General features: G+C 39.1%; 1 protein-coding gene across 2 annotated transcripts in view; it reads left to right on the top strand.

The window, feature by feature from the left end:
- Window positions 1-13,275, top strand: part of ZNF385D (zinc finger protein 385D) — a 417,913-nt gene that overhangs the window by 117,890 nt on the left and 286,748 nt on the right. The window contains exon 1 of one of the 2 annotated variants that reach the window (XM_051611830.1): window positions 6,470-6,510. The exons of the other annotated variant lie outside the window; for it this stretch is intronic. Within the exon in view, the coding sequence (XP_051467790.1) occupies window positions 6,504-6,510 (7 nt within the window). The 5' untranslated portion in view covers window positions 6,470-6,503. Of the gene's footprint in view, window positions 1-6,469; window positions 6,511-13,275 lie in introns of those variants that run through there. 2 annotated transcript variants of the gene reach the window in all.

Genomic DNA, 13,275 nt, shown 5'->3' with positions numbered 1-13,275 from the left:
GGGAAAAAATAATGGCAAGCATAAGGCAGTGGAGAGTACTTCAAACTGCTGGCATAATCTTTAGAAAGTGAAGAAATGGCAGTCACTTTCAGGTGGTACTGGTTTGCCTGCTTGCTTCTCGACCCTTGAGCCAAGGGTTTATCTGCTAGTTTCAATGCCTTTGAAGAGGAACTCAGTGCTCCAGGTAAAGGGCATCAAAACTATGAGCATCTTTACACACTCAGGCTGTCTGCATTGGAGAGCGCTGTCGCACTGGAGAAGACTGAGCATTACCATTTTGCTTAGAGATACTCTAAGAACTGCAGATTGAACTCGAACACTGACATGAAAATGGAGTTCAGAAAACTGCATAATTTTTCTCTGCCTTTTTTAGAAATAGTGGAGGAAAATTTAGTTTTGTACAGCATGGTCAAGAGGAAGGGAATTCAGTTTCTGAACGAAACAAAGCAATGTAGTACTAACAGTTACTTAAGTGTGCTTTTGAAAGAGTGACTGTCATAAGAGTTTGTATATATTTTTTAATAGAAGTCTGCTAGAGCTCATTAATAAATGGCATCCTTCTGAAATTTATGAATGGGGGGAAAATGGGTCCCTTTTCCAAAGCAAAAAGGAGGACGTACATTTTTTTTCCCCCCCACCAGCTATTTTCTCGAGGATGACTTGACCGTGTAAAAAATGTGTCATTTGAACCAAGTAAATGTTTGAGCCCTAAGTCATTATGTTTCTGGCCGGTATTGTTAAATATTGTTCAGCTATACTCAGGAATGTTTTGTGTGATTTCTCCCTAAAAAAATAACGCTATTTGAGTACATTTTCATATTTTGTGTGAAAGGGAGTAGAACTGTTTCAGCACATTTACTGCTTTGTTGGGATTTGTAGTGCATCTGAGTTCCTTGCAGTCCATAAATATTCAAACTAGCAGCATGCAAGTGATGTAGGAAAGTAGTATTGCCTCGTTTTTGCAGGTAGGGAAGTGAGGCATAAAGAAATTGAGAACTAGCTCCTCAAAGGCATCTTGCTATCCAGATCACATTGATTTCACAGAGAGGTAGGCACTTAAATATCTTTCTGAAACTAGCCATAAGTAGCTTACTAAGGAAATCACAAGAGGTCCGTGACAGACTACTGTTACGAACTTCATCCTACCAGTTCTTGACCTGTTTCCCTGACTTCTGCCTTGCCTTTTTTCTGGGGAAGTTTTAATGTTTTTATTTTCACTTTTTTATCTTAAAGATGAAAGGAACGCTTTAGTGGTGTCTCTAGCATAAATGGTTTCAGGAGAGGATGTGGAGATAACAAGAAGAAAGAAATGCTTTTTTATTCCCCTTTTATTTTAATTTTCACACAGCAATCAAGCTGACAGATTTCTGCTGAAGTGTATGCCTGAATACTGGAGATCCATCTTTGACAGAGTTCATTTGACTTATGCATCAGGGCAATGCTTTGCCAGGGGTTAATATACATAGCATTTCTGTGACCATGAAGCAACCTTCTATAAATATGTTAGAGCAGTTGTACATGGCTGTCTGAAGAAGTCTGTCTATGAAGATTTATTTGCAAATGTCCTTTTACCCTTTTTTTAGCAGCCAGCTTTCAAAGGCTGTTTATATTTTTGGCAGAGCTGTGAGCTTTCTCTCAGGGCTACTCACATTTCAGAGAACAGATGACTTGCGTACTTTTTGTTTATAAATTACAAGTAAACTACATTGTCAGTCTAATATATATTTAGAGCAATCATAGTTCACTGTATTGAGAATTATTTCCAGTTCCTTTTAACATGCTTTGAATTTCTGGTTGGTGTGGGATTTTTTTAATTTTTATTTTGCTGTTTATTTTGTCTTCTTCGAGAACTCAGGAGTGATCTTGGTATGTTTACCATGTTGTTTTCAAACAAAGCCTCTTTCTTTTTTCACTCTTTTTTTTGTGATTTGTATTTCTTCTCTGAAGGGGATGATTCTCCTATAATTGCTTAAAATAATGATTGCTAATTATTCCCTGTTAGTAAAGGAGAAGACTTAAAGATTTCTTACAAATGATACATGCAGGAACACACAGGCAATCACAAAGCATCTAATCAATCCAAGAAAATGAGCTCTTAATCTCTCAGCTGATTTTACACTGTATAACTGATTATTTTAGGATTTCTTTGTTTTGTTTTGAATTCTGAATTACTTGGATAGAAACTTTCGAGAAGCAGTGTAACAATCTGCACTGTTCTGTGGCTCAGTGACAGAAAGAACTTGCCTTGTGGTGCCCATGGCTGAATTCCCTGTTGGAATCAGCTGCTTGACTCTCTTAAAATTATGCCAGTGGAAAATTTAGCCCTTGGTATTCCAGGAAAGTAAAAAAAATGGATGCTGAATTGTTTTAGCATCACTGAATTGTAACTGAATATTCCTTACTGTGGGGGTGGGGGACAACAACATTTTTTTAAGGAGTGATATGTCTAGCTCCAAGGTCAGGCAAACTGTGTCTTTTTATATTTGTGTACCAATCAAAACTTACTTCATTAAAGAATTAAGGTTGATCACTGGGTCATTTCTGTAACAGTGAGTTTTAGTAATAAGAAAGCTGAACAAGTTAATTGAATAGAAATAAAAGAAAAGGTGTTAAGACTAGAGCCAACTCAAAAAATGGCACTCCATGCAATCACCTGAGAATTCAGGTGCTTGAAGGAGGCTCATCCAGCTCCAGAGCTCTTGGTTTTCCCTTTTGTTGTCCAGCCATTCATTGGTTTTCTTCCTTGCTCAGCCACTGGCTTACCTCAGATGGTCTTGGCTCCTTCCCTTGCTGTGATAAACTGCATTTCTTTTGATCTGATTACAGACAAGTCACATTCTGCCCATGAAATGTGGCAAGGTCTGTGGGGAAAATGCCTCCTCCATGCATGGCATGGGTGTCTAGAAGAAAGCCCTCTGCGGTCCCTTCCTTCTTATTATTTTTGGGAACCCTGGGCCTGGCATGCAGGGATTCCTCTTCTCCCTTGCCCTTTATTGTGACGGTAGCAACAGAAGCCAAAATAGACAAGGGCAGTCCAGTAGCCCTGGCAGTTTCTACTGTGGATGGCACTGTTCATTCTCAGATGCCTCTGTCTGAAAGGTCCAGTCAACTCTCAAGCCTGTTTTATAGCTCTTCTCTCTTTCTACAGTTTCAGGGGATGAGAACAAAAATTGCTTCTGAGAATGTCAAAAGGGCACAGAGTGCTCGAGCCATGTAGCAATATTCAGAAATATAATATTAAAACAGAAACAACACTTTGGTTCTGTGTACGCTAATATTAGCTGTGGTACAGTCATGAGAGATCAATATCACTGAGATCCCTAGGCTCTCAGCTTGTTCAGAATTGCTTTTTTTTTTTATCCTGTTCAGAGCTAGACTGCCTTATACCATGAAGATAATAATTGTTATCCTGCTATTTATACCATAGCTGAGATACCAATGCCTAATGGAAAACAGGTAGCATGCTGACAGCATAAGATTGTAAAATGGCTATAATGGAAGTTATTGATGCCTTCAGAAACTTAGTAGGGAAAAATCAGTTCTTTCTGTCAAGAAAATTTTCCATTTGTAGACTATCAAAATACCCAAAATAGCATTAGCATTTTTGGTATTCAAGTTTATACTATATAGCAAACGTACTGATGAGTGTGTTAAAAATATGTAAAAAGTTCCTAAGTAGCCACTGACAACATACATCCTAATGGTCTGGACATTTTATAATTACATTTTTCAATTGCACACAAATGCATATGGTAGAAAGGACTGGCTCTGACGGGGTTTACACAGAGAAGCATGAATAAACTTTTTTTAAAGTGTGCAAATAGTGTATGGCCTGAAAAGATAAACCACAGAGATGCGAAAAATATTTTTTCAGGTATTTCTGGGCACAATCTGCTCACAATAAATAAATAAATGGATTAAACTGGATAAAAGGCAACAAATTCCAGTGGTGGCAGATAAATCCAGGTGTCACCACATTTTGTTTGGAAGTTCATTTTTACACGAGAGGGTCAGAGAGTTACTCATAGATACCTGTGCAAAACAGGTTTAGAGTGAATTGCTCAGACTGACGTTTTTGTTCTATCCCCCAAGTACATAAGCACCTGGTTCCTTCTGTGCAATAACCTTGGAATATGCTGTCAAAGGCCATTTGCAATGTTTTGCCTTTGTCTCATCAAGATTGCAACCTATACTTGATTGTTGCACAAGTGCAAAACAAGGTGTGACATCCCTTCCTGACATCATAAGCAAATCTTGCATCTTTTGCATCCATGTTCCCACATAGAATTATGGTACTGTTCACATGGTCTTGAGTTTATAACCTATCTTGTATTTTTTTTCTGCTGTCTGTCATATCTTTTCTTATCTGTTAGGTCAGTCATTTAGACTCAGTTCCTTGAAGCATCCACCACCATATTTTGTTCATGTGTATATATTTTTGTCAAAGGCACCTTGACCCGGTTGTAATCTGTAGTCTAGGTAGCTATTATTCAAATTTTAGCCTTTAAAATCCTTGAAAAAATCATTTTTCAGTAATGTTGATTAACAGCGATTGTCTTTGTTACATTGGGTTTGTGTCCTGAGAAAAGGAGAGTAACAGTTGAGGCAAATACTTGAAAGTGACCCCTTAATTTGTGTAATATATACAAAGAGCAAATCCACCTGGTTGTTGAAATGCAGTAATATACATATCCAACTTCTACAGACCATTTGGTGTCCCTGCCCTACTCTTTGCTTGGCCAAGTCTCAAGTTCTGAAGTTGCCTAAAACTTGTGTGTTTTTTGTCACAGTGTCATGATCTGATAATCAGATACGTGGAAATTCTTTGTGATTCTGCCAGGGCAAAACTAAGATAATACAATATCGGCTGCACAAATAGTCTATTATTTAGGTACAGATCAGCTGGTAAGAGTTACAACTACATATTTGTCATAAGCTTGTAACAAATGTGATAACTAACCCTAAACTACAAAAGAGAAAGACCAGGAAGGGAAATAAAGAGTTGAAGGAAAAGTCACCACCCAGAGCTCCAGCAGTGTCCCATTGGTCTCGTAGTAGAAGGAGGGTGGTGGTCTGATCATAGGAAGTATCTTGAGACTGATGCTTTTCTCCTTTATACAGTCAGTTCCTGGGACATGCCACAGTGATCACCACATTTGTAGTGGGGGCAACCTGATGTGTTGCTGAGATGTCTCTTCGTTAAACACTGCTTATCTCTTGCATGTCTTGAGACAAACATCAGACTCCCCAAGTGTCTGAATACACTGTTTATCTCTTGGGTTGTTTGAGACAAGCACCATACATCCTGAATGTCACACATGTGACTCATATTAGCCTGTACTATATTTATATCTTAAACTGAGGTAAAATTTTGTTCAAGTTTTGGTGAAGAAATCTCAAATTCTAGAGGGATGTATCTAAATATAACTGGAGCCTAAGTATCTTGATTTACCAAGTGCATTTCAAATACTGCATAAAGTATGTTTTCCTGTTGTACCTGCTAGGGTCATCTTATCCTGGCCTGTGCTGAGCTTTCTCACACCACTGTGTAGCTTTGTAGTTTGTTTTGTTTTGTTTTGTTTTTTCTTCCCAGGCTTACGTGCTCTACGACAGAGCTGTTGAAAATAGCATAAGTGTTCTGAAACTGTTCAGGAGGTGAATCCAGACTGTGCCACTTTCCGGTGACTGCTTAGTTCAGCACAGTGTTTAACTTAAGTCTCCAAGGGTTCCCCTGAGCCTCAAATCAGCATCAAACTGAAAAGCAGCATGGTCAGGATAACACACTATGTTTCCCACAGCTTCAGAACACTTATTTTTCTTTTCAGCTCACCCTCCAAGCAATTGAGTCGCTAAATTGGCATCACACTAAGTGATGTGTTTTGGAGGGTACATCACTAATAGCATTAAATTGCTGATTTCTATTAAAAGAAATACAAAATTAAAAGGAACAAGACAAAAATACAAGTTTTCTGACATTAATGGAGCCTGCAGATGAGAGATGTGGAAATAAATGCTTGTACAATCATTATCAGCTTTGGCATTCTTTGAACAATCACACTTCTTTGGAAGCAGTTAGAGCTTGTGATTTCTTGGGAAATCGTTTCTATTTTGTGGAAGCAAAAGGATGGAAATTGTCCAGTTGAAAGCCTTTTAATGCAGAACTGCTGAACAATGCCATGAGATTTAGTTTCAGCCTCTCTCATGGCTACAGTTTCCTATAGAGACCTTAGTCCAGCAGCAAAGGGAGGTTACAAGATCTTCTTTCAGACTTGTTACATGCAGAGAATGTTCCGGACCAGACCCCGGGAGAACCTATTTAATTTTCTTTTATAGAAGTGCCCAGTAGCTTAACGTAAGGATGTGATACTTTCTTTTGGCTTTACCTCAAACCTGTATGTTTACCTCTGTTTCACCTACAGGGTCTTATTTCCCAGTTCTCTTCACCTTTCTTGTCTTCCCATAGGAAACAGATTGAGGATTGGTCTCAGCTGCACTTCACATGCATGACAGGTAATCTGGCACTGAAAGCTGGAGTGAAACACTTTGTTCTTCTAAGAGGGTTTTGCACTCTAAGTGTTGGAAGAGGGATAGTAACCCACTGAAGACGGATTAAACTTACTTGAGATGGTGTTCTTCAAAAAGAAAATTTGTCTGAAAGATGGAATATAAGAAAATTTGTTAAAATAACTTAGAAACAGTGACTTGGTAGTGATTAAGGAAATATTCCTCTTTTATTTTTTTTTTTCTCTATTAGTTTTAGTGGGGTTTGGAAAGTTTTTTTAGTGGGCTTCAGTGGATAAGTAATTGGCTGGATGGCCACATCCAGAGAGTTGTGGTCAATGGTTCAGTGGAGGCAAGTGATGAGTGGTGTTCCTCAGGATCAGTTTTGGGACCAGTTCTGTTCCACACCTTTGTTGGAGACCTGGACAGTGGGATTGAATGTATCCTCAACAAGGTTGCTGAGGATACCAAGCTCTGTGGAGTAGCTGACACCCAAGAGGGAACGGATGCCATCCAGAGGGACCTTGACAGGCTGAAAACGTAGGCCAATGCCAAACTCATTAAGTTCAACGAGGCCAAGTGCAAGGTCCTGCACCTGGGTCAGTGCAACTCCAGGCACAAATACAGGCTGGGGAGAGAATGGATAGAGAGCAGCCCTGAGGTGAAGAATATGGGGGTAGTAGTAGATGAGAAGCTTGACATGAGCCACCAGTGTGCACTCGCAGCCCAGAGGGCCAACCCCATCCTGGGCTGCACCAAAAGAAGTGTGGCCAGCAGGGCCAGGGAGGTGATTCTGCCCCTCTACTCTGCTCTGGTGAGACCCCACCTGGAGTACTGTGTACAGCTCTGGAGCCTTCAGCCCAGGAAAGACATGTAGCTGTTGAAAAAGGGTCCAAAGGAGGGTCACGAAGATGATCAAAGGGCTGGAGCACCTCTGCTATGAAGACAGGCTGAGAGAGTTGGGGATTTTCAGCCTGGAGAAGAGAAGGCTCCAAGGAGACCTTATAGCAGCCTTCCAGTACTTGAAGGAGGCCTATAGGAAAGCTGGGGAGGTGCTTTTCACCAGAGAGGATAGTGATAGGACAAGGGATAATGGTTTTAACCTGAAAGAGAGTAGATTTAAGTTGGATATTAGGAAGAATTTCTTCACCAGAAGAGTAGTAAGGCACTGGAATAGGTTGCCCAGGAAGGTTGTAGAAGCCCGCTGACTAGAGGTGTTTAAGGTCAGGTTGGATGAGGCCTCGTGCAGCCTGGTCTAGTGGGAGGTGTCTCTGCTCGTAGCAGGGAGGTTGAAACCTGATGATCTTTAAGGTCCCTTCCAACCTTAACCATTCTATTATTCTGCAAGCATCCATACTGATTAGGACATCAGAAACCCTGGTTTCTCCTGTACATTTTCCTCGTACATCTGAATCTCAACTCTTAGAAATACTCCTACTTGACAAGATATAAAATATATTTATATGTGGTTATTGTGTACTTCTGTATTATTTTGTTGTATTTTGGATTCTTCCCAATATCTTACTGAGAATTAGAGAACTACAGGTCAATCTGTTCAGCTCCCCTTGTGTTCCTCTTACATGTGCACATTTTTCAACACAGCAAAATCTTTATGACTTTTAATTTGCTTTTTTACAAACATGGTAATTTCCACTTTTTGTCTAAAGTCCCTAGAGTTTCAAAATACAAATAACATTTATGCGGAACTAACAAAAGTACAAGTAGCAGTTTCAAGGTGAAGCCCCCACTAAGAGCGTAAAACGATCCCTTTTGACCTTTTCAGCCTGAAAATCTATTACTTTTATGCTAATGTATGTGTGTCTGAATCATCATTAAGATCAAACCAAAGCTGTTAAAAAATTAGTATTTCAAATTATGTTTTAGTATCCTTTCCTTGATTTCAGGGTTTTTTTTCAGTGATATCTTTGATAGTTTTGCAAAATGGCTGTAAAAAGGGTTGTGTGTTGGTAGAGTTCATATGATGCTGCAGCGTTTTGTCCTAATACTCCTCTTGTTGTCAGTGGCTTTGCTTATTTGTGTGCTGTTACAGTACTGGTACTCTACTCCTTGTATTTTGAGACACAATAGAAGATGCTCTGTGTGCAGACAGCTGCTTGCACTTTTGTAAACTCAGTTGCAAACATTTCACACTGGGTTTTTTCCTGCTGTGTCAATTGCTGGCAATGAATTCAATGCTGAGATAATCCAACTGCAATTGCCAAAGTGCTTAATTTTATCTTGTATCCTAATTTTTAGTGTGTTTATTGCAGTTGTGCCAAGAAATAGATGTGGCAGCACTTGGATTTGCCCAACTAATAAAGCATCTCTAAACATTCTTATTTGGCATATAGAAATAGAACTTTAAAAGAGAAGAAAAATTGTGATGAGCAAAAAAGATTATGAATGTATGTTGACTGTTTTGTTAATAACTTTCTACAGGAATATAGGAATGCTTTGGTACATGGGACTGAAGTGTTTTTTTCAATTAAAAACTTGTAGGAAAACGTGTCAGGTGTATAGACTCTTCCATTCTCTATACTTCGCAGCTCAGGGACTGTCAGAGCCAGAGGTGGTTTCAGTGTGTTCGTTGCCTTCCAGAGGATTATTTTTTTTTCCATTTTGGTCTGTTCAGTTTCTCTTTAAATTCATGTAATCCTTAGGCATCTGCAACATTTTGTAGCCAGGAATTTCAACAGCTTAACTGTACATCATATGAAAAACCATTTTCTTTCATTCAATCTTTCTGCTTGCTTCCTTTGAATCAATCTAATAGTTGTGTTGGGAGAAGCAGTGGACAGTCAGACTTCTAGGACACTCTTTCAGGAAGGAAAAACTTTCCTTACTCTAGATCATAAGTTACTCCTAGGATACTTAAGAGTGGCAAGAGAGCTAAATGACTTATGAAAGCATCCAGTTGTCTAATTCTATCATCTTCTCATTTTGGTTTTCTAAATACTGTCTGGCTTAATTGACCATGAAGTATCTTGGTGAAAGTTGGATAGATATTCTCGTGGGGAGCAGCAACTGGGCCACAGTGGTCCAAAGATAGTAATCCTTTTCAAACTTCAAATCCCCACAAATGCACAGTAGAGAGTGGCTGTGCATATGTTGTTTTCTTTCTGTCCCGATAGGTGAAGAAGTTGATGCTGTAGTGGTTTAATGCATTCAAGATTATAGGATCCTGTAAGAAACAGGGTATTTTACTGGTATAAGCCTATGGCATCAAACAAAAAAAAACGCAGTGGTGAGTCAGTTCCAACCTGTTATAATCAAGGAAAAAACTTCTATACTTAAGATTACTTAAGATTCAATCTGGTATATATTTTGCAGTCCCTGTGACTGTTTTAGAATGAAAGTTCTATCAGCCCTCTTAAGAGTTTCCTTAGAATCTGTCCAATTATTATACTGGTGGTAACATTTAATTAATTTAAATGAAAATCAGAAAAATTTAATTTTGTGTATTACAGTAGGGATAAAGTTACACTCTTTTTAATAGATAAAATGCTAGTATATAATTGATATTATTTTAATCTGAACCATATTCTATTTATAGCTCATCTTTTCCACTAATTCTATAGGGACATCTCATTTTTCAAAGTGCTTTTAAAATGTCCAGGTATCTGTTTTATTTCTTAGGTGATCTGATCATTAAACATAATCGTATGCTTGTAGACCTCTTTTTCCTAAGTTTACAAGGACTTAGGCTTTTAAGTTACTTATGTGGCATAGGAGATATATAGCAATTATATATTCAGATCCCTTTCTTCACCATCATGTTTAAATTGTTTAGATTGTATGATAATTTTAGTTGTTTTACAGCTGCTTGTAGCTATTCCACTTCTAGTCTGAATAGTTCTGTTTCTGAACAAAATATTTAAATGGTAAGTGGCTCATCTGCTTTCTGTTTTTAGCAGAAAAGCAATAAATGGGCTGTTTTAAAAAAAATTGCACTTTTATATGAGTCCTAGCAGAAGCCATCATATTTTTCATGTATAAAGTTGTTCCAAGGTCAAAATGCCACATATCAATGATACTGTCTTTGAGTGGTCTTGCCTGCATATTGACCAATGTATAATTGTTTTGAAAATAATTTTATATTGCAGAAGTTTCACTTGTAAGAGGCACAAAAAACTTGTTTGCGATTGTATAGGCAGTTGGCTACTCAAGGCAGAATGAGTCCAGGCTCGTGCATCCAAGGACACACTTGACATACAAAGGGAGAGGTACACAAAGAATTCACAAAGAAGAAATAATTAGAAATCAATCTACCAGGAACTGTGGTCAAATACAGAGGCTAAATTTCTTTTCTTAATTTTTCTACCTTAGTAAAATGCTAAATTATGTTTTCAACTGGAGTTTTTTGGTTAGGTGTTAGCTACAGATGAATTGATTTATGCCATCGTATCCAGCAGACCAGAAACTAAGAGACACTGAAATTGTACCAAATATTCAGAGGAGCTTTCTTGTGCTCTGTTCTTCCTTCTGCAAAAGCTGTCAAATGGAAAAATGAGGGTTATGCTGGGTTAAAAGAGTTTGAAAAGGGGAGGCTGGAAGACAGTGCAATGAGAGACCTAAAGAAGAAATTTTATTTCGGGCTGTTACAATTGTTACATAGCGTAGGCTCATCTAGAAGCTTCATTAAGATGAACATACAATTTAATTTTTAAAGCTACTATTATATTATCAGTATCTTTTTTAAATGGCACTGAATTTTCAGAATTTTGTTCTAATTTTTTGTGTCACTGCTCGTCACTGACACCATAAAAGAGAAACTGCAAATACATTTCCATTTCAGTCCGTTGTGAAAGGACAGGTGGTGAAGTGCAAGTGCAGTATACTGGAAGCTGAGGTCTGAAAGTAGAGGAAATTCAGTATTTATCTCCCAAAAGCTGACACTACAGTTTTGAGGACTGGTGAAGAGTGTGAATTTTCTGTGATTAGAAAAGACATATCTAACTGAGAGATTAGAGGAAGAATATAGTAACCAGCCCTGCAGCTACAATCCTCAGCACTTTAAATTTGTAGAACAAGCATTTCCTCATGCACGCAAGGATTCTCTTGACATAGAAATAAAAATGTTCAGGAAGAATTCCAGAGAGGGGTATAATGAAGAAGCAGCCTGAGTTAGTTCTTTGTAGTATGTATTTTTGTGAAGAGAACAGTCACAGTTTCTAATAAATGCTAAACCATTGTGAAAGACAATAATCAACTGGATCTGAACTACTTTAATTCTCTGTGTTTGTGGGTAGTATTAGCTAATTGATCATGTCCTTGATCTTGGGCAGTCTAAAGCCATAAAAATCAGGAGATGTTTTTCTCTGACAGATATGCCATGAACACTTTTCTTTTCTCCCTTCAAGGCATTTCAGCCTTGGTGATTGGTCTTTCAAACTCAGTTTCTGTAATTTGTCAGAGTATGCTGCTGAAAGAAAATGTCAACCACATTCTCTGTTGAGGTTTATGACTGTCATATAATATTAATTTTTCAACAGTATGTAAGGACACTACAATTGAATTTTGAGGATGATCATTTCTATATACTAACCTTCTGCCATAGCCAACAAACCTTAAAGTGTGGAAGGTCTTTTTTTCTTTCAAGGGAACAAGACATGGTTAGGGCTTTCTCTGGTGAACCATCACATGAAATGCAGTAGAGGTGTGGGACAGTGTATTGTGTTCTAAAAGCAAATTCTGCATTTTCTAGAACCGTAAAATCACTTAGGTTGGAAAAGATCTTTATGATCATTGAGTCCAATCAGAAACCTAACACTGCCAAGTCCACCATTAAACCATGTCCCCTAAGTGCCACATTGTTTGTGTGGTGAGGAGGGCAGGAGGTGGGGGGTACAAGGACTGCTTTCTGTGAGAAGCTGCTAAAAGGTTCCCCTACTTCTGATAGAGCCAATGCCAGCTGTCTCCAAAACAGACCCACCACTGGCCATGACTGAACAACAGTGGTAGCACCTTTGGGATAGTGTATTTAAGAACAGGAAAAACACTGCTGAGCAACGGTAGCTGGAGAGAGGTGTGAGAATATGTGAGAGAAACAACTCTGCAGACACTGAGGTCAGTGAAGTAGGAGCAGAGTGAGGTACTCTAGGCTCTGGAGCAGAGGTTTCCCTGTAACTTGTGGTGAAGACCATGGTGAGGCAGGCTGTGCTTCAGCAACCCATGAAGGTTAACTGTGGAGCAGATAGCACCTGCAGCCATGGAAGACCCCATGTCTGAGCAGATGAGTGCCTGAAGGAGGCTGTAACCTGTGCTGGAACAGGCTCCTGACAGGATGTGTGGACCCATGGAGAGAGAAGCCTGTGCTAGAGCAGTTTTGCTGGCAGGATTTGTGACCCTGTGGAAGGGACCTGTGCTGGAGCAGCCCTTTCCTGAAAGACTGCACCCCATGGAAAAGGACCCATGCTGGAGCAGTTCATAAAGGACTGCAGCCTGTGGGAAGGACTCATGTTGGAGAAGTTTGTGGAGGACAGTGTCCCATGGGAGGGACCTCAGGCTGGAGCAGGGGAAGAGTGTGAGGAGGAAGGAGTGGCAGAGACAAGGCATGGTGATCTGATCACAACCCCCATTTCACATTCACCTGTGCGTCTCACAGAGATGAGGCAGAGAAAACTGGGAGTGAAGGTTAGCCAAGGATGAAGGGATGGGTGGGGGGAAGGTGTTTTAAGATTTTGGTTTTATTTCTGATTTGATTTGCAATACATAAATTAATTATCTCCCTGTCCTTATCATGACCCATGAGCCTTTTGCTTCTGCTGACAAGCA

Source organism: Apus apus, chromosome 2 (genome assembly GCF_020740795.1).
Source record: "Apus apus isolate bApuApu2 chromosome 2, bApuApu2.pri.cur, whole genome shotgun sequence".
Classification (NCBI taxonomy): Eukaryota; Metazoa; Chordata; class Aves; order Apodiformes; family Apodidae; genus Apus; species Apus apus.
This window is presented reverse-complemented; position numbering and strand designations above follow the sequence as displayed.